The sequence below is a fragment of the Pristiophorus japonicus genome, chromosome 6, assembly GCF_044704955.1.
Source record: "Pristiophorus japonicus isolate sPriJap1 chromosome 6, sPriJap1.hap1, whole genome shotgun sequence".
In the NCBI taxonomy this organism is placed as follows: domain Eukaryota; kingdom Metazoa; phylum Chordata; class Chondrichthyes; family Pristiophoridae; genus Pristiophorus; species Pristiophorus japonicus.
Window position 1 is genome coordinate 226557654 of NC_091982.1, and position 26128 is coordinate 226583781.

General features: G+C 46.6%; 1 protein-coding gene across 1 annotated transcript in view; it reads right to left on the minus strand.

Annotated features, from left to right (window-relative positions):
- Window positions 1-26128, minus strand: part of LOC139265983 (sodium/hydrogen exchanger 9-like) — a 571812-nt gene that overhangs the window by 332820 nt on the left and 212864 nt on the right. The window contains exon 9 of the mRNA XM_070883664.1: window positions 7879-7967. Coding sequence (XP_070739765.1) covers window positions 7879-7967 — 89 coding nt within the window. The remainder of the gene's footprint in view (window positions 1-7878; window positions 7968-26128) is intronic.

Consider the following 26128-nt stretch of genomic DNA (forward strand, 5'->3'; position numbering starts at 1 on the left):
TCATTCATTCCACTAGCACTGCAGATGCTGTGAGCAATTTGCTGATCACATGCTGAAAATCCCAGCAGATTTAATGCACTTCTTCCAATTTGATTTTGAGGAGTTTATTTAGTCATGTGGAGAAGCCTTCAGAGCTGAAACTATCAGCAATTTAAAAGAAGCAGGAACGATGGCAGCATTTAGGGGGGGTGGGGGACACAGATTGACTTGGAGCTGCATCAACGTTACCAGTTTTAAGAGTGTAAAGTAAATGAGCTGTCGGTGCTGTTGGAAATGGTGCACACGACTGAGCAAGGAGGTTTCAGCTGGCCCTTCCAGTGGCTGTGCTGTCTCCAAGGGCAACAACAACATAAAAGGTATTGAATGTAAAGGCATGCAACTGGGAAATGTGTTATCGCAGGCAATGACCATAAAATACACTCTTATGGTAAAGTGGATCTGCCTACTGCAGAGCCTGGCTCACAACATCAATAAGACAGATTCTGTAGTACCAAGACTAGGAGGTAATATTACAGAACTGGTTCTTCAAATATAAATGCACGATTGGTTCTAGTCAATGATTCAATTCCAGAGACTAAGTGGCACAGTGATTTTACCTATCCACTTCTGTGACCAAGGTTCAAATCCAGTCTAGACTTACTGAATGAAAATGCCCTCTTTCTCAAGGGGAACCAGATCAAGACATCTGTGAACTCGCTGAAGAGCTGCTTTCTGTTTCCTTTGAGATGTAATGGGTGACCTGTCTTTCTAGACGGCTCAGGATGTGCATCGCCTGATAAATACCAGATAGGTCCATCTAAAATAGTGCAATATGGGGCATTTTAGGTATACTGGCCGAAAGCTAAATCCTAGAAACAAAACTGTATCACTGATCTATCCTGGTATGAACAGGAAAATTATTGCAATAGATGTGGGAGTAATCTTGTACATCAGCTCTTCTTAAAATTAGATAGCACTCGGTCTATTCTTGCTGGATTAGACAGCATTTTACCTCTGCCACAAATCAACAAAAAAAAGGAAGTTGAGGTTTTGGAATCCACAAGCTCCTTAACATTTGCACCACTTAGTGCAGGAGGTATTGCCTGAATGCGTCTTTAATTTTCATCAGCAGAAACTTCTGAACAAAAGCTGCTCAAGGTGGTCCACCACGAGCTTCTCAAGGGCAAGTGGAGATGGGCAACAAACGCCGGCTCCGCCAGTGACCAACGTTCCCTGGAAGCTGCGCGCCCTGTTTCTGTTAATGCGCGGTCCCTTTAAATTTCTGAGCATGTGTGCTATTTCAAGGGTTAAGTTACAAGGAGAGATTACACAAATTATTCCCTAGAATTTAGATGGATTAGGGGCGATCTGATTGAAGTTTTCAGGATATTAAAGGGAACAGATAGGATGGATAGAGAGCAACTATTCCGCTGGTTGGGGAGTCGAGGACTAGGGGGCTGAGTCGAAACATTAGAGCCAGACCTTTCAGGAGTGAAATTGGGAAGCACTTCTTGTTGGGGTAAAAGGAGGCTTCTCCCCCTCAAGGTGGACTGACGGATATAGTTAATCGACACCTCGCCCAGCTTCCCACGGAAGTAAACAAACGAAACCTCAGGTTTACCACTTTTATTACGAGCAATGCACGGGAAGGTTCAGTCTAAAACCCCCGAAATAAAAGAGGTTTCAAGTATAATTTATTCACAAAGGTTGGTTGAAGTTTGGAACTCTCACCCGTAAACGGCAACTGATGCTAGGTCAATTGTTAATTTTAAATCGGAGATTGATAGCTTTCTGTTAACCAAAGGTATTCAGGGATATGGACCAAATACGGTATATGGAGTTAGGTCGCAGATCAGCCATTGAATGGCAGAGCAGGCTCGAGGGGCTGAAAGGCCTACCCCTGCTCCTATGTACAACATAAAAGTCGGAGTGCGGCCGTGCGCGCACCTCAGCGGCAACATTGCCAGCGACGCCCATGTCACGAGAATGAATCAAAGAAAGAGCAGTCGCTGGTATACAATTCTATTTTAATATCAAGTCCCAACACAGTTAAGCTCTGGGGGGCTAGCTGTAGTTCAGGGGCTGCTTGTAAGTGCAGGGTTCAGATGAGATAGCTAATAATATTGTTCTTTCTCCTCTGTGACTGTGCTCAGATACAGCAAAGATGAACTGTCCCCTCCCCTCTGGCGACTGTAAAGGCCCAAAGTTAACTGAATTTGTGGCAAGTGCGTCCACTTCTAAGTGGATGTAAGTAAACAATACAAAGCTGCCCGTAATTCAACACTAATCTGAAAGGCCATTAGTGGAAGATGGAAATATCACTATGGTTTGGAATTTTTTGAAGTAAACAATTTATCTTATTTCCAGTAACAATATAAATCTGACCTGTTGCTACGACAACCATGTGCTATACATTGGCTTAAAATGGATCCAAATGAAGTCATTACATAAAATTAAATACAGTCTAGAATCTGTGATCTGAATCTGCAGGATGTCTTTGAGGGGGAAGCACTCTGGCTCATCAGTAAAAACATAAACGTATAGAAAAGATTAATCCACAACAGAAATTTCCCCACCTATCTCCACAGTGTTTTTATTAAAATAGATAGTGACTTCCAGGCCAAATCTCATCAATGCACCGTGATCCTGCCTGCTATCCATGTCCTTGAACGTTGCCCTCCTCAGGGTTGCTGCCTCCTCTCACTATTGCTATCGCAGCAACAGGAAGCACAATGGGCCAGGCCTATCCTGCATCGTTGGTGTCAGCCAAAGGAACAGGCCATTTTCACTTAACTGTCAATATCGGACAGCCCAACTGCATGTATGTCAATTCCTGTCAGTGCAAGAGTGTGTCCCATGGAGGGATATGCAGGGAACAATGTGGGAGAGATTCTAGCGGATACAGAGGCCTGGATAGTAACAGGGGCGTGTTATGTAGGTGGGGGTGTTGTGGAGTCTCGGACAGGAAACACGGAAGTCCCGAGTTTCCACGCATGCTCTGGAATTTTAGCGTGTGACTTGTGGCCCGGACCAGGTTTCCTACCTAGACGTCAGCCTGTTTGACAGGCTTGGCTTCCAGCGGAGCAGGCCGTGGGACCAGGTATGTCCGATGCCCGACCGATTCCAAAGGGGGGTCGCTTAATCTATTAATATCTCATTATAATTCTAGCTTCCATCTACACTGCTTACAAAGCCGCATATTTTTGTGTCATCGGCAAACTGGGATAATGTGGCTTTCTATCCCATCATCCAAGTCGTTAATAAATACGGTGAATAGTTGAGGCCCCAACACAGATCCTTGCACACCACTAGTCACCTCCTGCCAATTAGATTACCTGCCCATTATCCCTACTCTCGGTCTCCTGATGCTCAGCCAATTTCCTAAACCATTACATCATTATTCTTGTACTCTATGTATCCATTTATAAAATCCAACATGTTATTTGCCTTTTTCCATTACTTGTTCTTCATCCCAGACGTACTACCTCACACAGTTAGAGAGAGGGGAAATTGATGCAATGTAAGGTACTATAGTTTGATCCAATTAAGGTAAGCTAGTTCTATATAGAAACCCCTTGATTCGTTTATGATCATCAATCATTCGCAAGTATCCATTTACTTATATTAGAAACATAGAAAATAGGTGCAGGAGTAGGCTATTCAGCCCTTCTAGCCTGCACCTATATTCAAATAGTTCATGGCTGAACATGCAACTTCAGTACCTCCTTCCTGCTTTCTCGCCATACCCCTTGATCCCCCTAGAAGTAAGGACTTCATCTAACTCCCTTTTGAATATATTTAGTGAATTGGCCTCAACTACTTTCTGTGGTAGAGAATTCCACAGGTTCACCACTCTCTGGGTGAAGAAGTTTCTCCTCATCTCGGCCCTAAATGGCTTACCCCTTATCCTTAGACTGTGACCCCTGGTTCTGGACTTCCCCAACATTGGGAACATTCTTCCTGCATCTAACCTGTCTAAACCCGTAAGAATTTTAAACGTTTCTATGAGGTCCCCTCTCATTCTTCTGAACTCCAGTGAATACAAGCCCAGTTGATCCAGTCTTTCTTGATAGGTCAGTCCCACCATCCTGGGAATCAGTCTGGTGAATCTTCGCTGCACTCCCTCAATAGCAAGAATGTCCTTCCTCAAGTTAGGAGACCAAAACTATACACAATACTCCAGGTGTGGCCTCACCAAGGCCCTGTACAACTGTAGCAACACCTCCCTGCCCCTGTACTCAAATCCCCTCGCTATGAAGGCCAACATGCCATTTGCTTTCTTAACCGCCTGCTGTACCTGCATGCCAACCTTCAATGACTGATGTACCATGACACCCAGGTCTCGTTGCACCTCCCCTTTTCCTAATCTGTCACCATTCAGATAATAGTCTGTCTCTCTGTTTTTACCACCAAAGTGGATAACCTCACATTTATCCACATTATACTTCATCTGCCATGCATTTGCCCACTCACCTAACCTATCCAAGTCACTCTGCAGTCTCATAGCATCCTCCTCGCAGTTCACACTGCCACCCAACTTAGTGTCATCCGCATATTTGGAGATACTACATTTAATCCCCTCGTCTAAATCATTAATGTACAATGTAAACAGCTGGGGCCCCAGCACAGAACCTTGCGGTACCCCACTAGTCACTGCCTGCCATTCTGAAAAGTACCCATTTACTCCTACTCTTTGCTTCCTGTCTGACAACCAGTTCTCAATCCACGTCAGCACACTACCCCCAATCCCATGTGCTTTAACCTTGCACATTAATCTCTTGTGTGGGACCTTGTCGAAAGCCTTCTGAAAGTCCAAATATACCACATCAACTGGTTCTCCCTTGTCCACTTTACTGGAAACATCCTCAAAAAATTCCAGAAGATTTGTCAAGCATGATTTCCCTTTCACAAATCCATGCTGACTTGGACCTATCATGTCACCTTTTTCCAAATGCGCTGCTATGACATCCTTAATAATTGATTCCATCATTTTACCCACTACTGAGGTCAGGCTGACCGGTCTATAATTCCCTGTTTTCTCTCTCCCTCCTTTTTTTTTTTTAAAAAGTGTGGTTACATTGGCTACCCTCCACTCGATAGGAACTGATCCAGAGTCAATGGGATGTTGGAAAATAACTGTCAATGCATCCGCTATTTCCAAGGCCACCTCCTTAAGTACTCTGGGATGCAGTCCATCAGGCCCTGGGGATTTATCGGCCTTCAATCCCATCTATTTCCCCAACACAATTTCCCGACTAATAAGGATTTCCCTCAGTTCCTCCTCCTTACTAGACCCTCTGACCCCTTTTATATCCGGAAGGTTGTTTGTGTCCTCCTTAGTGAATGCCGAACCAAAGTACTTGTTCAATTGGTCCGCCATTTCTTTGTTCCCCGTTATGACTTCCCCTGATTCTGACTGCAGGGGACCTACGTTTGTCTTTACTAACCTTTTTCTCTTTACATATCTATCGAAACTTTTGCAATCCGCCTTAATGTTCCCTGCAAGCTTCTTCTTGTACTCCATTTTCCCTGCCCTAATCAAACCCTTTGTCCTCCTCTGCTGAGTTCTAAATTTCTCCCAGTCCCCGGGTTCGCTGCTATTTCTGGCCAATTTGTATGCCACTTCCTTGGCTTTAATACTACCCCTGATTTCCCTTGATAGCCACGGTTGAGCCACCTTCCCTTTTTTATTTTTACGCCAGACAGGAATGTACAATTGTTGTAGTTTATCCATGCGGTCTCTAAATGTCTGCCATTGCCCATCCACAGTCAACCCCTTAAGTATCATTCGCCAATCTATCCTAGCAAATTTACGCCTCATACCTTCAAAGTTACCCTTCTTTAAGTTCTGGACCATGGTCTCTGAATTAACTGTTTCATTCTCCATCCTAATGCAGAATTCCACCATATTATGGTCACTCTTCCCCAAGGGGCCTCGCACAATGAGATTGCTAATTAATCCTCTCTCATTACACAACACCCAGTCTAAGATGGCCTCCCCCCTAGTTGGTTCCTCGACATATTGGTCTAGAAAACCATCCCTTATGCACTCCAGGAAATCCTCCTCCACCGTATTGCTTCCAGTTTGGTTAGCCCAATCTATGTGCATATTAAAGTCACCCATTATAACTGCTGCACCTTTATTGCATGCACCCCTAATTTCCTGTTTGATGCCCTCCCCAACATCACTACTACTGTTTGGAGGTCTGTACACAACTCCCACTAACATTTTTTGCCCTTTGGTGCTCTGCAGCTCTACCCATATCGATTCCACATCATCCAAGCTAATGTCTTTCCTAACTATTGCATTAATCTCCTCTTTAACCAGCAATGCTACCCCACCTCCTTTTCCTTTTATTCTATCCTTCCTGAATGTTGAATACCCCTGGATGTTGAGTTCCCAGCCCTGATCATCCTGGAGCCATGTCTCCGTAATCCCAATCACATCATATTTGTTAACATCTATTTGCAGAGTTAATTCATCCACCCTATTGCGGATACTCCTTGCATTAAGACACAAAGCCTTCAGGCTTGTTTTTTTAACACCCTTTGTCCTTTTAGAATTTTGGTGTACAGTGGCCCTTTTTGTTCTTTGCCTTGGGTTTCTCTGCCCTCCACTTTTCCTCATCTCCTTTCTGTCTTTTGCTTTTGCCTCCTTTTTGTTTCCCTCTGTCTCCCTGCATTAGTTCCCATCCCCCTGCCATATTAGTTTAACTCCTCCCCAACAGCACTAGCAAACACTCCCTCTAGGACATTGGTTCCGATCCTGCCCAGGTGCAGACCGTCCGGTTTGTACTGGTCCCACCTCCCCCAGAACCGGTTCCAATGCCCCAGGAATTTGAATCCCTCCCTGCTGCACCACTGCTCAAGCCACGTATTCATCTGCGCTAACCTGCGATTCCTACTTTGACTAGCACGTGGCACTGGTAGCAATCCCGAGATTACTACTTTTGAGGTCCTACTGTTAAAAATGGTGCAGTTTCTTCTGGCAAGCCGAATGGCTCATGGAGTTCATGTTTCGTCCTCATAATCAAATTGATCTCTGGGAATGACATGACAATTGTCTCCTTAATTCCTCTCGTGATTTGATTGGTGTCGGGGAATCATGTGGCCCATGTCCCCAATATTCCTTAAGCAATCTAATTGGACCATATGAACCAGCCAAGGGTAGATACCCTTGGTGGGCAGTAGTGGCTGTTTTCTTCCCAGACCCACTGCTCTCTCTACATGGGGTGCCTGTTATCGCGACCTTTGGCTGCAGACATTTTCTTTGCGGGTTTTGAGTAGCCAGTCCCACTCTTGCTCAGCTCCAGCATTCTGGTGCAAGATGCTAAATGGCAGCAGCTCAGCCAGTCCTCGCTCTCTGCTCCACTCTCAACCACCCAACAATCTTCCTTCCAGTCAGGCCTTTCACTTGGTTCTTTTCTCGGTCAGTCAGATCTGCCTCCAATGCTCTTGCTTCACTCCTCTACCCAAAGCTATCAGCTCCAGGGCCCCGAGCAGCGAGAGGTGGGGCTGAAGCTGAAGATGACAGGCACAAATTAATGGATACCCAACTTGGCTGGGGCAAGGGTGCTGGGAGACTGAGTGAATGTGTTCAGCACTTCTTTAAAGAGGCCAATCAACAGTTGAAGTGGGTTGCCAGAACAATAGTTGAGGCCAGGATACTAGATTCATTTAAGAAGCAGATGGATGCTGTCGAGAGATTGCAGTCGAGTTGGCAGTTTGAAAGCATGAAATCAAATCACCTGAAAGGTGCTCTTCATCTTAACTTATCTTGGAGTTACCTCAAGTCATTTGTTCCAATAAATACCTCTAGTGATAGAACCTCTCTCTGTGTTTTACTCCCAAAGATTCATTAAATTTGAAGTATATTGTATACAGGTTGGCATTTCCTACCTGCTTTGTCCTCATCTTTGCTTCATCAGAAAGATTATTGTAGGTGTAATGAGCTTGGGTAATTCCACAGAAGAGAACAGCAACAATTCCTACAATATGAAAAAAGCAATACCTTTCTTTAATTAAGTATTTTGTCCAAAATACTTGACTTATAATGCTAACCATGAGAGAGGATGGTTTGTCATCAGGACCTCTTAAGCAGAAACCAAGCGCAGGCAGCGGAAGGAGCATGCAGAAAACCAGGCTCCCCACCCACCCTTTCCTTCAACCACTGTCTGTCCCACCTGTGACAGAGACTGTAACTCCCGTATTGGACTGTACAGTCACCGGAGAACTTACTTTCAGAGTCTTCCTTGATTTCGAGGGACGGCCTGTGATGATGGTTATGGAGGAAGCATCATCTTCAGGGCCCCATCCAAATAAGGAGCTTTACTTTGAGTCTCTTTTGAACGTGGGATTCTTTAGGAACCCTTTAAATAAATTTATAGCCATGATTGAGCAGAACAATACTGCCGACTAGACACTGGGTAACGCCTGTAGCTTCAACTAAGGGCAGTCGTTCGTTATTACCTCTGACTGGAACCATATACAATGGTCAACTGTTGTCTGTGTCTGAATCAGTTGGCTGTAGCTCCAGACAGTTTTGTCAGCTGCCATACTGGTTGCCAGAGCTTTTACTGAGCCAATTTCATTCATTCACTTATTATTCTGTCACAAACACACAAGGGTTTGTAGCAGCAGTTGCCTGGTACAAATCCTAAACTCACTTAGGTGCCACGAGCAGCCTTGCAGCCCTGAAACTGGCACACAGCAGTGTGGGAATTGGGGCACAACAAGTGGAAAGCTTGACTGTATTTCCTTGTGGCTCACACTGTTTGCATCCACGAAGTGCCAAAGGTGATGGTGCATCTTATGTGTACATTCCGCAAGTAGATTTTCTGAGTTATTCCCACCATCGGGACTTCAATTTACAAATAATTGTTACTTTTTTTTTTGCTGTTGGCTTTTGATGATATTTTACAAATAATAGCAAGTACATAAAATGAAAGAACAAAGAAACACTTGCATTTATTTAGCGCCTTTCACAACCAGCACCTTTTACAATCACCGGATGTCTCAAAACGTTTACAGCCAATGAAGTACTTTTGGAGTGCAGTCACTGTTGCAATGTAGGAAACGCAGCAGCCAATTTGCACACAGCAAGCTCCCACAAACAGCAATGTGATAATGACCAGATAATCTGTTTTTGTTATGTTGATTAAGGGATAAATATTGGCCAGGACACTGGGGATAACTCCCCTGCTCTTCTTCGAAATAGCGCCATGGGATCTTTGCTCTCATATATGAAACCCTTCTTTCGAACAAAAATCTATTGATCTCAGTCTTGAAAATTCCAGCTGACCAAGTGTCCAGCCTTTTGGGGGATTGCCACTATCCTTTGTATGAAAACTAGCAAAGCATACGGAGAGATCAACTTCAGACAAACAGAAGTATCAAAATTAGTCACAGAAGATTACACTTATTACTTGCGAATTGCTCTCCAGAAATCTGTTGGAAAATCCCAACATACTGTTAGATTATCAGATTAAATTGCATCATCACAACTTGAATAGTCACCCTTGGTGACAGCCTTCACCCATATAATTTCTCTGCTGCACAGATCTTCTTAGCACACTGCCATAGTTACTGCAGCAAAGGAACCAATTAAAGAGAGAGAAAATATTGAGAATCTCCTGAGAAACACTGCTGCATTCAGAGATTAATTTGCCTCACAAACAGATACAACACCCATGCCCCGGTGATACTGATTCCCTGTAAATCCATTAATGGTGTCCCGCTTCCAGTGTGAGACCGCAGAGCATTGCGCAACAGTGTGCTGAGCCAACTTTGTGGGATTTTCCAAAGTTGGCGCCATCACCTATTCATGGCGACCTTCCAGCCCAGATAATGCCTGCCTACAGGTGCTTGCCACGAGCCATGGGCAGAGCATCGCACATCGCTGCAACTGTTACGTGATGGGGTTGCTTCTTTGTTGCTGGGCAGAGAATGAAACTTAGCCGAACAAAGACGCAGAGTACCCTCATTTCACATGGAGCTTCGAAGATGCAGATGCAAACAGTGCAACAAAGAGGCACCCTCTTTGTGATCCCAGAGTGTATGCCCCATCAAAGGAATATACAGCCTGTTTGGCGGGAGGTAGCTGCCAGAGGGGATGCAACTTCAAACGTATAAATGGCAAGGAAGTAGATAAGAAAGACATTTAAAAGCACCAGGAAGTATGCCAAGTAACTAAGCAGATTATGCATATTATGAAACGTTTCCTCTTATACTGTTACACAGTGTACAAAGAGGTCAAAAAATTGCTCTTTCCAAGCTTCTCATGCATGCCCATACTGCCGCAGTACACAATTCAAACTAGAATTATTTCTGTATGATCATTTCTAAAGGTGAGGCCACAGATTAGCCTTCCAGCACAGCCTACCAGCAGCATGTTCATTGAGTCATGCACAAGCTGGGCACATAGTGTGGGAATGGCCGTCACGCCATGTGCTTTTCAAACTTGCAATCTCTCAAAACTACTACTCTTTTTGCAGGGCAAAGGTGATGCATAACTGGAGCCAGCAAACCTAAATAGAAAGTGTGTCATCTCATTTTACACCTCATTTATTCTCAATAGGCAATGTTTGACCTTCAGGGGTGTGACAATAGAGATATATTGGGCCAGTGTAAAGCTGGAGGCCTTCCCAAAGCTCAAGACTCGTACCATTCTTTTCTTTTATTTTCTTCCCTTTACTCTCACACACACGCACACACACACACTGTAGCAAAGCACCATTGGGAAGTTACAAGGTTGGAAGCAGTCCAGTTGACACTATACTAAATTTTCAGAAAACTTTTGACAAGATGCCACACAATTGGCTACTTGAGAAGATAAGAGTCCTGGGGGGGTATCTTAGGTTGGTAATGAATTGGTTATTTCCTTGTGAGTAGAAAGTTGTTATTAAGAGTAGTGGTTCTGCTTGGGGACTGATTACTAATGGAGTCTCGCAGTGATCGATATTAGGATCATTGTTTTTGACAATCTTTATTAATGATAGGCATAAAGGTGTTGGGGGAATCCAGTCCAAGTTATTCACATGTAGAAACAGTGACTGCACTTCAACAAGGTTCACTGCATGCAGACATCCTGAGAATTGTGATTCAGCACAACATAAAGCAGAAACTAAAGCTGCAGAACCCTGTCTATCGACAGGCTGGTCACCTGATCCTGTAGAACCCTGCCAATCGACAGGCTGGTCACCTGACCCTGTAGAACCCTGCCTATCGACAGACTGGTTACCTGACCCTGTAGAACCCTGCCTATCGACAGACTGGTCACCTGACCCTGTAGAACCCTGCCTATAGACAGACTGGTCACCTGACCCTGTAGAACCCTGCCTATCGACAGACTGGTCCATCTGACCCTGTAGAACCCTGTCTATAGACAGACTGGTCACTTGACCCTGTAGAACCCTGCCTACAGACAGACTGGTCACCTGACCCTGTAGAACCCTGCCTACAGACAGACTGGTCACCTGACCCTATAGAACCCTGCCTACAGACAGACTGGTCACCTGACCCTGTGGAACCCTGCCTATAGATAGACTGGTCACCTGACCCTGTAGAACCCTGTCTACAGACTAGTCACCTGACCCCGGAGAACCCTGCCTACAGACAGACTGGTCACCTGACCCTGTAGAATCCTATCTACAGACTAGTCACCTGACCCTGTAGAACCCTGCCTACAGACAGACTGGTCACCTGACCCTGTTCAGGTGGATGAAGGCTCTGCCACTGCACAATGCGATCAGTATCCACTACTGCTGACTACATTTCTCTTACATGCCAGTGCTTGGGGGGGGAGGTGATGTTATGTATTCAACCACCATGTATAAACTGACCTAAGTTGTACACCGTGAGAACACTGACCACTAGGTGGGAGACACTCCTAACCTGGACCTTCAGGTATAAAAGGGGAAGCTCCACCCACCTTCATCACTTGAGTGCTAAGGAATAAAGGACAGGTCACAGACTGACCTTCTCTCAAGCATGGGCCTCTTGTGCATTTATACTGTGTAGTAAGGACGTATCAATGGCGACAAGAAACTGGGATTTAAACCACGCGAGCATGGCCACTAGCAGAACAGATGAGAGGTACTGTGTTAAGGAATGGTTGGGACAGAGATTCAACATTGTTAAAGCAACACACAGTTCTCCAGGCAGACAAGGGCAGTCAGGCATGCCCCAACATGTAGTCGAACCCAGAGTGGGAGTTCGACAGAGACAATGGCAAGCTGAACAGCGATTCACGCCATTGCAAGGGACAATGCGGCCAGTAATGGGGCCATCAACACCTGTTAATGGTGCACTCAAGGACAATAACAGGGGCAGTCAGGGACGATCGACTGGCAAGGGACCTTTTGTTTCAAACCGCAGCTCATGCTGGAGGCGTGGAGGCATACATTCAGCCGGAGTTTGCAGAGATGAGCAAAATACCTGCAGAAATGGACACTGGGAGAAATCGCTGGAAGCTGAAGTTCAGCGAGTTCATGTGAAGCACGTATATAGTTCATACACCAGGACGCCACCGATAATGATGAAAGTGCTCCTCAATGGCATCCCAGTATCAATGGAGTTAGACACGGGTGCCAGCCAGTCCCTGATGGGTATCAAACAGTTCGAAAAGTTGTGGGCATCCAAGGCCAGGAGGCCAAAATTATCGCCGATTGACGCACAGCTACGGACTTACACAAAGCAGATCATTCCGGTGCTGGGCAGCGCCACGGTAGTCATGACCCACAAAGATTCGGAGAACAGGTTGCCACTCTGGATTGTCCCAGGGGATGGTCCCGCACTACTGGGGAGGAGTTGGCTTGCTGTCATGAACTGGAAATGGGGCAATGTCAATGCAATTTCCTCTGTGGAGCGAGTATCATGCTCACAGATCCTGGACAAATTTGACTCATTATTTCAACCCGGCATTGGAACTTTCATGGGGGCCAAGGTAGTGATTCACATAAACCCAGATGCCAGACCAGTACACCACAAGGCCAGAGCGGTGCCATACGTGATGCGGGAAAAGATAGAAGGCGAAGTGGACCGCCTGTTGAGGGAAGGCATCATCTCGCCAGTCGAATTCAGTGACTGGGCGAGCCCGATTGTGCCGGTGCTCAAGGCGGATGGGTCGGTCAGGATATGTGGCGATTACAAGGCCACCATCAATCGGGTGTCACTCCAAGACCAGTACCCGCTACCGAGAGCGGAGGACCTCTTTGCGACGCTATCCGGTGGCAAACCTTTTTCAAAATTGGACCTGACCTCAGCTTACATGACCCAGGAGCTGGCGAGTGAGTCGAAGAAGCTGACCACCATCACGACACACAAGGGGTTGTTTGAGTACAACAGATGTCCGTTCGGGATTCGCTCGGCCGCCGCGATCTTCCAACGAAATATGGAAAGCCTCCTCAAGTCGATTCCAGGGACGGTGGTTTTTCAGGACGACATCCTCATTACGGGTTACGATATTGAAGAACACCTCCACAACCTGGAGGAGGTGCTGCGCAGACTGGACCGGGTAGGTCTGCGACTGAAAAAGGCGAAGTGCGTCTTCCTAGCTCCAGAGGTAGAATTCCTGGGGATGAGGGTAGCAGCAGACGGGATCAGCCCTACTGCTTCCAAGACGGAAGCGATCCAGAGAGCACCCAGACCCCGTAACACAACGGAGCTGCGTTCGTTCCTGGGGCTCCTGAACTATTTTGGTAACTTTCTTCCCAAATTGAGCACACTGCTAGAGCCGCTACACGTGCTCCTATGCAAAGGTCGCGAATGGGTCTGGGGGGACAGCCAGGAAAGGGCTTTTAATAGAGCACGCAATTTGTTATGTTCCAACAATCTGTTAACGCTATATGACCCATGTAAGAAACTTGTGATGCGTCGTCCTATGGTGTCGGGTGTGTGTTGCAGCATGTCAATGCCAAGGGTCAGTTACAGCCGGTCGCTTATGCCTCCAGGAGTTTGTCCCAGGCAGAAAGGGGCTACGGGATGGTAGAAAAGGAGGCGCTCGCATGTGTATATGCGGTAAAGAAAATGCACCAGTACCTGTTTGGCAGGAAATTTGAGCTGGAGACAGATCACAAACCCCTAACGTCCCTTTTGGCCGACAACAAGGCCATAAATGCAAACGCATTGGCCCGCATACAGAGGTGGGCACTCACGTTAGCTGCCTATGACTACACAATTCGGCACAGACCGGGTACCGAAAACTGCGCCGATGCACTCAGCAGGCTCCCACTAGCCACCACTGAGGGGGCTACCGAGCATGGTGCTGAGATGGTCATGGCTGTTGAAGCTTTCGGAAGCGAAGGCTCACCCGTGACAGCCCGTCACATTAACGTCTGGACAAATAGAGACCCCCTATTGTCTCTAGTCAAGATATGTGTCCTGAATGGGGACTGGGCAGCCACGTACAGGGCATGCCCTGAGAAATTTAAACCATTTCACAGGCGCAAGGATGAACTCTCGATTCAGGCCGATTGCCTACTGTGGGGAAACCGCGTAGTCATGTCCCAGATGGGCAGAGAGGTGCTCATCAGAGAACTCCACAATGGGCACCCGGGCATTGTCACGATGAAGGCAATTGCCAGGTCACACGTTTGGTGGCCAGGGATAGACGCAGATCTGGAACTTTGTGTTCACAGGTGCAACACATGTGCCCAGCTGGGCCATGCGCCCAGGGAAGCCCCCCTTAGCCCCTGGCCATGGCCCTCCAAGCCTTGGTCACGCATCCATGTGGACTACGCAGGTCCTTTCATGGGGACAATGTTTTTGGTTGTAGTAGACGCCTACTCCAAATGGATCGAGTGTGACATTTTAAATTCAAGCACATCCTCTGCCACGGTAGAAAGTCTACGGGCAATGTTCGCCACCCACGGTCTACCGGACATCTTGGTTAGCGACAATGGCCCATGCTTCACAAGCACTGAATTCCAGGACTTCATGGCAGGCAATGGAATTAACCATGTTAGAATGGCACCGTTCAAGCCAGCCTCAAACGGCCAGGCAGAACGAGCAGTGCAGATAATCAAACAGGAGATGCTCAGATTCCAAGGGGGTTCCCTACAAACCCGCTTATCACGCCTCCTGTTGGCCTTTAGATCCCGACCACACTCGCTCACAGGGGTTCCACCCGCAGAGCTACTAATGAAAAGGACACTCAAAACCCGATTATCCCTTATACACCCCACAATGAAAGAAATTGTCGAGAGCAGGCGCCAGTCACAATATCATTACCATGACAGGAATGCGAGGGCGCGATATATTGATGTAAATGATCCTGTTTTTGTCCTCAACTACGCTGCAGGGCCCAAATGGCTCGCAGGCACTGTGATTGCCAAAGAGGGAAATAGGATTCTGGTAGTTAAACTTACCAATGGACAAATCTGCCGCAAACATGTGGATCAAACAAAAAGGAGGTTCAGCAACCCCATAGAAGAAGCAGAGGAAGAACACGATATAGAGTTCACTCCACCACAGGTGACCGAACACCGGAACCAAAGGGAGGAGAGCCCAGTCACTGTGGGCAGTCCGGACAGGCCTGAGGCACTGCAAACAGCAGACACTCAGGCCAGCGCCCAACAACCGGAGCCCCAACTCAGGCGCTCTACAAGGGAGCGTAAACCACTAGAGAGACTCAACCTGTGATCCCAATAAGACTTTGGGGGGGGAGGTGATGTTATGTATTCAACCACCATGTATAAACTGACCTAAGTTGTACACCGTGAGAACACTGACCACTAGGTGGGAGACACTCCTAACCTGGACCTTCAGGTATAAAAGGGGAAGCTCCACCCACCTTCATCACTTGAGTGCTAAGGCATAAAGGACAGGTCACAGACTGACCTTCTCTCAAGCATGGGCCTCTTGTGCATTTATACTGTGTAGTGAGGACGTATCAGCAACCAAGCCCCAGGTGGGCAGAGGAAACATTTCAAGATCACCCTCAAAGCCTCCCTGATAAAATGCAACATCCCCACCGATACCTGGGAGTCCCTGGCCAAAGACCATCCTAAGTGGAAAAGTGCATCCGGGAGGGCGCTGAGCACCTCGAGTGTCGCCGCCGAGAGCATGCAGAAATTAAGTGCAGGCAGCTGAAAGCGCGTGCGGCAAACCAGGCTCCCCACCCACCACTTCCTTCAACGACTGTCTGTCTCACCTGCGAGAGAGACTGTAATTCCGATAATGGACTGTTCAGTCACCTAAGAACTCACTTTTAGAGTGGAAGCAAGTCTTCCTCAATTTCGAGGGACTGCCTATGATGATGATACACAAGGTTGGCTTCTTTTGCCAGTGGCAGCCATGTCCGCATTAAACAAATTGGCCGCAAGTCTTCATCATTCAAGGCATTCCCAAATGGCATAGATGTTGAAACTTTTTTTACACCAGGTTAAACTTTGACCAGGGATATATCCACCTCTCGCCAAAAAAAAAACCTGAAATTGCGCAACCCATCCCTTTATATACTGATCACCCCATACCAGATGCAGTTGTACCAGAATCAGACCATGCCCATATCATGCAAGACTTCTGTTTGCCACTGACTTACTGTAACTGGACTTAGAAACTGTGCCTGATTCCCTGCATTCGAGATCCCAGCACACCCAGCAGTCTCATATCTCACTGCGACAATCAGCCTCCCTCAATGTGCCCTACCCTCTCTGCACCAACAGTTGGTTGCTTTATACTCCACCATGCCGCATTTAAAACATTTGTGCCTGTATTGCCCATTGATCAGTATCAATGTAGATTCATGGGATTCAGGGTGACCAACTTGCTCACTATTGCCCAGTCATTATGGGGGAAATTTTACAAAATCATAGTCTGCTCTCTCCATTGGAACCATGTGCCAATACAGTGTGTGTCTTATCACTGAGTGAGGATACCAAACCTTCTCTCCAAACATTCTTTGTTCCACCTATGGTGGTTTGCAATCAAATCAATGTCATCCCATTCATGAAACCGTGACACAAGACTGGATTAGTAACTGTGTTGTGCACAGAGCTATGGCTTGGATCAATCGAATCCGGCCTCGTTGGAAGTTCACTGATGGCTTATTTTCCTCAGCCTGGTCCAGCTTCCAGTCTAAGGCTTTCACAACCCGGCCTGCTAGTTCCAGCTCATGATCCATGTCTTTCATCGGCCTGGATCATTTTTTAATAATGTTATTTGTTTCTGGTAATTTATCTAGCTTTAAAATTTGAACTGCCTGTTACAGTCTGACATCAATTGTTATGATTGGAACTCACTGAGCTACTCTGGGGGTGAAATTCAACATTTGCGGGGACACAAAATGGACAGTAGCGGATTCATCATCGTAGGCAGTCCCTCGAATCGAGGATGACTTGCTTCCACGCCAAAAAGGGATGAGTTCACAGATGTTTCAATGAAGGACCTAATATTCCAGATCCTGAACTATATCGTGAAAGATGGAAGATGCCTGTGCTTGGACTAACTGGAGACCAGCTCTGCTGCACAGACCAAGTGTGCACACATATCGCAGTCTGGGTTGGCCCGTGCTGCCCCAGGGCTCTCGCCTCTTCTGGGCCTCAGATTCATGCTTCTCCCAGGTCCCAGTCACTTCCCTCTATGGACTCTTGCCGCTCCTTCGCCCCTCCTGCTGTGCCTGCCCACACTGCATTCAGTGATTAGTCACCTGTCGGGCATCCTGCCTGATTTTCTTTTCCATAAAAGTCAATAAAAAGGAGGCAGGGCGTATAATGCGTGACTGATCCGCCAAGGCCTGTTATGTGCCCCAGCCAAAGTTGAATCTCTCACTCTCTATTTCATGCTCAATGCAAAAATTGCACCTTCCAGGAGGGTGCACTCAATGCCCCCTGTAGGCCAACACATGAGCAAAGTAACTGGCGCAGTAGACAACAATGAACCCTTTACATCATTAATGTATCATAGGGGATCTCAACAGACACCTTTTTTCTTTGCAACTGATGCATATATAATACTCTGAAGCGCTATATATCTCAGGCTAAAATAACAAAACAAGTTTATTAGGAAATAAGACAAACAGATGCAAAATTAAAGCGAGCAGCTTTCAATTAACTCACTCTCGTTTAAAGCAATACAAGTCCTGAATTTCTAACAGTTCTCAACAGTAAAGCCTTTACTTTAGATGAGACTTTTTATGATAAACTCAATCACCCATAAAGTCCCTTGTCAACCGCTACTCTCATGGCAGCACAGCGAGAAGACTGAACAATCAATGTTAACAGACCCAGCCATATTTCCGCCTTTTGTTTTGAAGCCCAAACTGGGATCAAAAGAAATACCGTCACACTCATCATAACTGTCAATGAGTTCAAAGACTCAAAACAGTAAGCTTTAAGAACAGACCACTGATAGCTCAGATAACAATTCACCAACCTATTGGAATAAAGCCAAGGGAAGTGACCCCATGATGGGACAACTGCAAAAGCCCATGGACATTAGTAAACAATTGATAGCCCAGTGATAGAGACTAATTATTTCTGATACCTGGGTACACCTTGCAGGGACCACTCATATGGCAATCCACCTGGCAGGTGACTCACCCAATACCTAGAAACAAAAACAGCAGAGAATCTCTCCAAACATGCAGAAGTCAATATAGAGTAATGAATCTTATATGGTATTAAACAGTGACCTGGTCTGGACACTGATCTGGAGAACAGTGATAACAATGAAGAAATGTCCTTTTGTTCTTTCATTCATTTCTCTAAAATTCATTTGGGTGCTGGAGGACAGAAAGTAGTTATTTGCTGAGAGACTGCGAATGGAATTCAGTAATAACAGGGTTAATTCAAGGACAGCGAAGAGATATGTTCCAGATTTATGTTGAACGAGGAGTAAAATTCTTCATCAGGGCGAAATGAGTTTCGCACACAAGAAAATTGCCTTCTCAATGCAGCTGCTACAATAATGAAGATTTAACACCACTCTAAATAAGTGATAGGCTTCAAATGTTTGTTAATCCAGCTGTGAAGGGTGCAATATTTGTGGGGACTGGCTCAACTCTGATGGAGAAAAGTATGATTTTTAGACCAGCGCCTGGTCACGTTGGGGTAGAAAGTTGTCTTAGGACAGCCTTATATCCAGTTCCATCAACGTCAAAGGAACTGACTATCGGGCGGTGCATACAACAGATGGCCAAGAATACATCCAGTTTATAATCTGGTTAGGAAATTGGCTTTGCGGCAGGAGACAGAGAGTAGGGATAATGGGCAGGTAAACTAATTGGCAGGATATGACTAGTAGTGTCCCACAGGGATCTGTGATGGAGCCTCAACTATTCACAATATTTATTAATGACTTAGATGATGGCAAAGAAAGTCACATATCCAAATTTGCTGATGACACAAAGACAGGCAGCATTATAGGCAGTGTAGATGGGTAGATGGAAGCATAAAATTACGCAGGGATAGTGATAGATTCAGTGAATGGGCAAAACTGCGGCAAATGGATTTCAATGTAGGCAAATGGGAGGTTATCCACTTTGGACCTAAAAAGGATAGAACAGGGTACTTTCTAAATGCTGAAAAGCTAAAAAAAAAAACAGTGGCTGTCCAAAGAGACCTGGTGTTCAGGTACACTGTCACTCTGTCAGAAGCAATGAGCTGGAAGAGCAGTTCAAATAGGCATCTATCACATTGCTAATATGTCCCAGCCTAGTTCAAAGCACACTAACCAGAAATATGCATTCAACAATAACTTGCACTTATATCGTGCCTTCGACGTAATAAAATTGTTCCAAAGCTACATGTTTCTATGGGCCCAAATTTCCCCAGGAGTTGCACAGGTTATTTGGTGTAACTTGATTTTTCTGGGGTATCTTTTTAGTTGCAAATATGGCCATTTAATTTGCGCCAGTGTAAGTGAGTTAGTTAGGTTTTGTGTTAGGTCAGTTTTTTTTTCCCAAAAGAGGGCGTTCCCAGCCACTTGCGGCATTTATGCCAATTTGGCCAGAAAAAAGTTGTACTAAACTAACTTAGGGCAGTGTATGTGTCCACTTTTGTCCGCACAGAAAGACCTTACTTAGAATTAAGGAATCGGCGCAAGTAACTACATTTAAAGCACCACCAAGCACCAAACAAAGCACAAAAATAAGCAATTAATTAACAAAATAGAAGGAACCCTGCCCCTAAAGCACCAAGACCAAAGTAATAAGCAATCAATAAATAAAAAATAAAAAATAGAAGGAACCCTGCACCTAAAGCACTAAAATAAATCAGTAAATAACAAATAAAAAATCGAAGTCCTACCTTAGGGAACGCAGCGGGCCGCCGATGAAGGAGCCCATTCAGCCAGGGCTAGGGGCGGCATGCTTCAGCCCCTCCCACACAGCCTGCAGCGCGTGTTTGTAGAAACGGCCTGCCAGGAGCTACTGCACATGCGCGCAGACTCTCGCGCGCATGTGCAGAGATCCCGCACTGTTTTTGGCGCCAGGACCTGGCTCCGCCCCCAATCCATTGGGCCACGCTGCGCCATGATGAAGGAGAAGCTGGGAAGCGGCCAGAATACGGAGGTCTTTTTTCGGCACGCTTGGAAGTGGACAAAAGCGGCGCACCTCGGGTGAGGGCGCCAGAAAAACAGGTTAGGGAAATTTGGGCCCAATGTTTCTAAGTGTAATCAATCGAAGATTTACACCAAGCCAAAGGAGATATAAGGAGGGGTGATAAAAACTTGACTCAATAGGTAGATTTTAAAGACAGTGTTAAAGGATGAGAGAGCAATGGAGAGATTTAGAGAATAAATTCCAATGCTTAGGGTCTAGATAACTGTAGGCATGGTGACCATTGGTATGGGGGATGCACAAGAGGCCAGAGCAGGAAGGAGAAAGGTAGAATTGGTGAAAAGTTGTACGGCTGGAGAAGCTTACAAAGATAGGGAAGGGATTTGTCCATGGGAATGAGAATTTTAAATGGGAGGCATTGGGGAACTGGAAGTCAATGTAGGTCAGCAAATGCAGGCTTGATGAGTGAGCGAAAGTTGGTGCAGGTAAGGAAATGGCAACAGAGTTTTGGATGAACTGAAGTTTATGGAAGGTGGAGGTGAAGAGGCCAATCAGAAATAGGAATAGTTGAACCTGGAGATGACCAAGGCATGGATGAAGATTTCATCAGCAGATAGACTGAGGCAGGGGCGTACTCCAACAAGTGCAAGGAAGAGAGTTATCTTTGTAACCAAGGCTGAGACTATCTGTTCAGCTGTCTCTGCTGCTGCTTTCTTCCACTTGCCAACCAGTCAAACCTCCACTCGGACTCCCCTGACCTCACGCTGAACTCCAATCGATTTCTAGTTTCACTCCCATCTTATTGTGCTTATCTCGTCCACAAGACCTTGATCCATTTCCACTAAACTGCTGGCCACCCAACTGCTCTTCCTGGCCCTCACGTTAACTGACATTGTAAATGGTTCCCTCTCCTCAGAGACTGGCCCCCTTCTTTTACCACTTTTCTCCTCAAAAAAACCCCACCCGGAACCCCTCTGTCCTAGCAAACTACTGTCCCATCTTCAACCTCCCTTTCCTCTCCAAAGTCCTTGAATGTGGCGTCGCCTTCCAAATCCATGCTCACCTCTCTTGCAACTCCCTGACTGAATCTCTTCAATCAGTTTTTAGCCCGTACCAAAGAACGGAACTGGCCCTAACCAAAGTCACATACGAGATCCTCGGTGACTACAATCCTTATCCATTATACCTATTTGTCTTTCTTGACTTCTCTGCAGCCTTAGACACTGTTGACCATGAGATCTTCCAACAACTCTCCTTCATTGTCCAGCTTAATGGGTTTGCCCTCACATGAGCGTTCTCATATCTATCCAATTGTAGCCAGAGGATCTCCAGCAATGGCTTCATTTCCAGGTCTTGCACTGTTACCACCAGAGTCCCCAATGATCGATCCTTGGCCTCTTCCTCATCAACATGCTGCCATTTGGCAACATTATCTGCAGATATGTGATCAGCTTCCACGTATATGTCGATGACACCCAGCTCTACCACCTCTCAAATCCTCCACTACCTCGGTGTTGTCGGACTCCTTGTCTGACATTCAGTCTTGGATGAGCTGCAATTTCCACACGCTCACTCTTAATGTCCTCCAGGCAATTAGATACAGCCAATAAATATTGCCTTGGCAGTGTCAATTACAACAACAACAACTTGTATTTATATGGCTCCTTTAATGTAGTGAAATGTCCCAAAACGCTTCACAGGAGTATTATGAGATGAAAATTTGACACCGAGCCGCATAAGTTGAAATTAGCGCAGGTGACGGTCACAGAGATAAAGCGAGGTAGAGAGGCAGAGAGGTTTAGGCAACAGAAGGCACAGCCACCAATGGTTGAGTGATTATATGCTCAAGAGGGCAGAATTAGAGGAGCACAGACATCTCGGGGGGTTGTGGGACTGGAGATTACAGATAGGGAGGGGTGAGGCCATGAAGGGATCTGAAAATAAGGATGAGAATTTTGAAATTGAGGCGTTGCTTAACCAGAAGCCAATGTAGGTCAGCACGCACAGGGTCTACTATATCACAATGCGAAATTCACAGTGCGGATTCCGTCCATTAAGGGGTACAATAGACATGATCTTCACGGCGTGACAACTACAAGAGAAATGCAGGGAACAGCACCAACCCTTGTACATGGCCTTCTTTAACCTTAGAGGCCTTTGACACGGTCAACCGTAAGGGACTATGGAGGATCCTCCTCCTTTTCGGCTGTCCCCAAACGTTTGTCACCATCCTCCACCTGCTCCACAACGACATGCAAACCGTGATCCTGACCAACAGATCCACCACAGACCCAATCCACGTCCAGACTGGGGTCAAGCAGGGCTGCATCATCGCACCAACATTCTTCTTGATCTTCTGCGCTGCAATGCTCTATCTCACACTCAACAAGTTCCCCGCTGGAGTGGAACTAAACTACAGAACCAATGGGAACCTGTTCAACCTATATCGCCTCCTGGCTAGATCCAAGGTAGTCCCATCCTCCGTCATCGACCTACAGTAGGCGGACGACGCTTGCGTCTGCGCACACTCAGAGCCCGAACTCCAAGTCATCATCAACACCTTCACCAAAGCGTACAAAAGCATCGACCTTATGCTTAACATCTGTAAGACAAAGGTCCTCCACCAACCTGACCCCTCCACCCAGCACTGCCCCCCGGTTATCAAACTCTACAGTGCGACCTTGGACAACGTGGAACATTTTCCATATCTCGGGAGTTTACCATCAGCAAGGGCAGACATCGACGACGAGGTCCAACACTGCCTCCAGTGTGCCTTCGGTCGCCTGAGGAAGAGTGTGTTTGAAGACCAGGACCTCAAATCTGGCAGCAAACTCATGGTTTACAGGGCAGTAGTGATACCGGCCCTCCTGTATGGTTCAGAGATGTGGACCATATACAGCAGACACCTCAAGTCGCTGGATATATATCATCAACAATGTCTTCGCAAGATCCTGCAAATTCACTGGGAGGATAGACGCACCAACGTCAGTGTTCTCGCTCAGGCCAACATCCCCAGCATCGAAGCACTGACCACACTCGACCAGCTCCGTTGGGCGGGCCACATCATCGGCATGCCCGACACAAGACTCCCAAAGCAAGCGTCCTACTCGGAACTCCTACACTGCAAGCGAGCCCCAGGTGGGCAGAGAAAACATTTCAAGGACATCCTCAAAGCCTCCCTGATAAAATGCAATATCCCCACCGACACCTGGGAGTCCCTGGCCAAAGACCGCCCTAAGTGGAAGAAGAGCATCCGGGCGGGCGCTGAGCACCTCGAGTCTGGTTGCCGAGAGCATGCAGAAAGCGCAGGCACTCCCCACCCACCCTTTCCCTCAACCACTGTCTGTCCCACCTGTGACAGAGACTGTAATTCCCGTATTGGATTGTTCAGCCACCCGAGAACTCACTTTTCGAGTGGAAGCAAATCATCCTCGATTTCGAGGGACTGCCTATGATGATATCTACATTAATATATTAACAATCTGATGTCTGTGTAAAAATGCTGTCTATAAAATCTCACTTCCTTTGACACATTTTTGTCACACATTTGGGTCAAACCTTATCATTATAAATTCCTATGGAAACTGCATTGCAATTACACCTTCTCACCACTGGTGGTGATGTAGCACCTCAACTTGGTGTTAGAAAGAATCATAGAAATTTACAGCATGGAAGGAGGCCATTCGGCCCATCGTGTCCGCGCCAACCGACAAAGAGCTATCCAGCCTAATCCCACTTTCCAACTCTTGGTCCATAGTCCTGTAGGTTACGGCACTTTAAGTGCACATCCAAGTATCTTTTAAATGTGGTGAGGGTTTCTGCCTCGACCACCCTTTCAGGCAGTGAGTTCCAGACCCCCACCACCCCCTGGGTGAAGACATTTTCCCTCATATCTCCTCAAAACCTCCCCCCAATTACTTTAAATCTATGCTCCCTGGTTGTTGACCCCTCCGCCAAGGGAAACAGGCCCTTCCTATCCACTATCTAGGCCCCTCATAATTTTATACACCTCAATAAGGTCTCCCCTCAACCTCCTCTGTTGCAAAGAAAACAGACCCAGCATCTCCAACCTTTCCTCATAGCCAAAATTCTCCATTCTTGTGAATCTCCTCTGCACCCTTTCCAGTGCAATCACATCTTTCCTGTAATGTGGTGACCAGAACTGCACACAGTACTCCAGCTGTGGCCTAACAAGTGTTTTATACAGTTCAAGCAGTTGCTCTTGTATTCCATGCCTCGACTTATAAAGGCAAGAATTCCATATGCCTTCTTAATTACCTTATCTACCTGGCCTGCTACCTTCAGGGATCTGTGGACCTGCACTCCAAGGTCCCTTTGTTCCTCTACACTTTTCAGTGACATACCATTTAATATGTATTCCCTTGCCTTGTTAGACCTCCCCAAATGCATCATCTCAAACTTATCCGGATTGAATTCTATTTGCCACTGTTCTGCCCACCTAACCAGTAGATGGATATCTTCCTGCAGTCCGCAGCTTTCTTCTTCATCAACCACACAGTCCATGTTAGTGTCATCTGCAAACTTCTTAATCATACCCCCAACAATCAAGTCCACGTCATTGATATATACCACAAAAAGCAAGGGACCCAGCACTGAGCCCTGTGGAACCCCACTGGATACAGCCTTCCAGTCACAAAAACACCCATCAACCATTACCCTTTGTGTTACACTCACACTAAATGGCGAGACTGAGTACTGTGAGTAATGAACAAGTGTGACCTTAGCTCCTTTATTAAGATTCCAGAGTGCAGGTACCTCGTGGGTGGCCTGCTTATATACTGTGCTCCCAAGGGATGCTGGGATCCCTTGGGACTCCAACAGGTGGGCCCTCTGGTGGTCAGGTGTGATGCATGTTACAAAGGGTTAAATATGTAACAATTCGCTTCCTGCCTCGGAGCCAATTTTGGATCCAGCTGTTTTCCAGCTGCTCAGCGGGGAAATAACTAATACATCTGTTTCTAAATTGCCCTAAGTTATTGTCATTTAACTATAAATTATAATTATAATGCCCCCCAGTCATCAAGATCCATGGCGCGGCCCTGGGCAACGTGGACCACTTTCCATACCTCGGGAGCCTACTATCAGCAAGGGCAGACATCGATGACGAGGTTCAACACCACCTCCAGTGTGCCAGCGCAGCCTTCGGCCGCCTGAGGAAGAGTGTGTTCGAAGATTAGGCCCTCAAATCTGGCACCAAGTTTATGGTCTACAGGGCTGTAGTAATACCCGCCCTCCTGTATGGCTCAGAGACATGGACCATGTACAGTAGACACCTCAAGTCGCTGGAGAAATGCCACCAACGATGTCTCCGCAAGATCCTGCAAATCGCCTGGGAGGACAGACGCACCAACATTAGCGTCCGAAGCACTGACCACACTCGACTAGCTCTGTTGGGCAGGCCACGTTGTTCGCATGCCTGACACAAGACTCCCAAAGTAAGCGCTCTACTCGGAACTCCTGCACGGCAAGCAAGCCTCAGGTGGGCAGAGGAAACGCTTCAAGGACACCTTCAAAGCCACCCTGATAAAGTGCAACATCCCCACCGACACCTGGGAGTCCCTGGCCAAAGACTGCCCTAAGTGCAGGAAGAGCATCCAGGAGGGTGCTGAGGACCTCGAGTCTCGTCGCCGA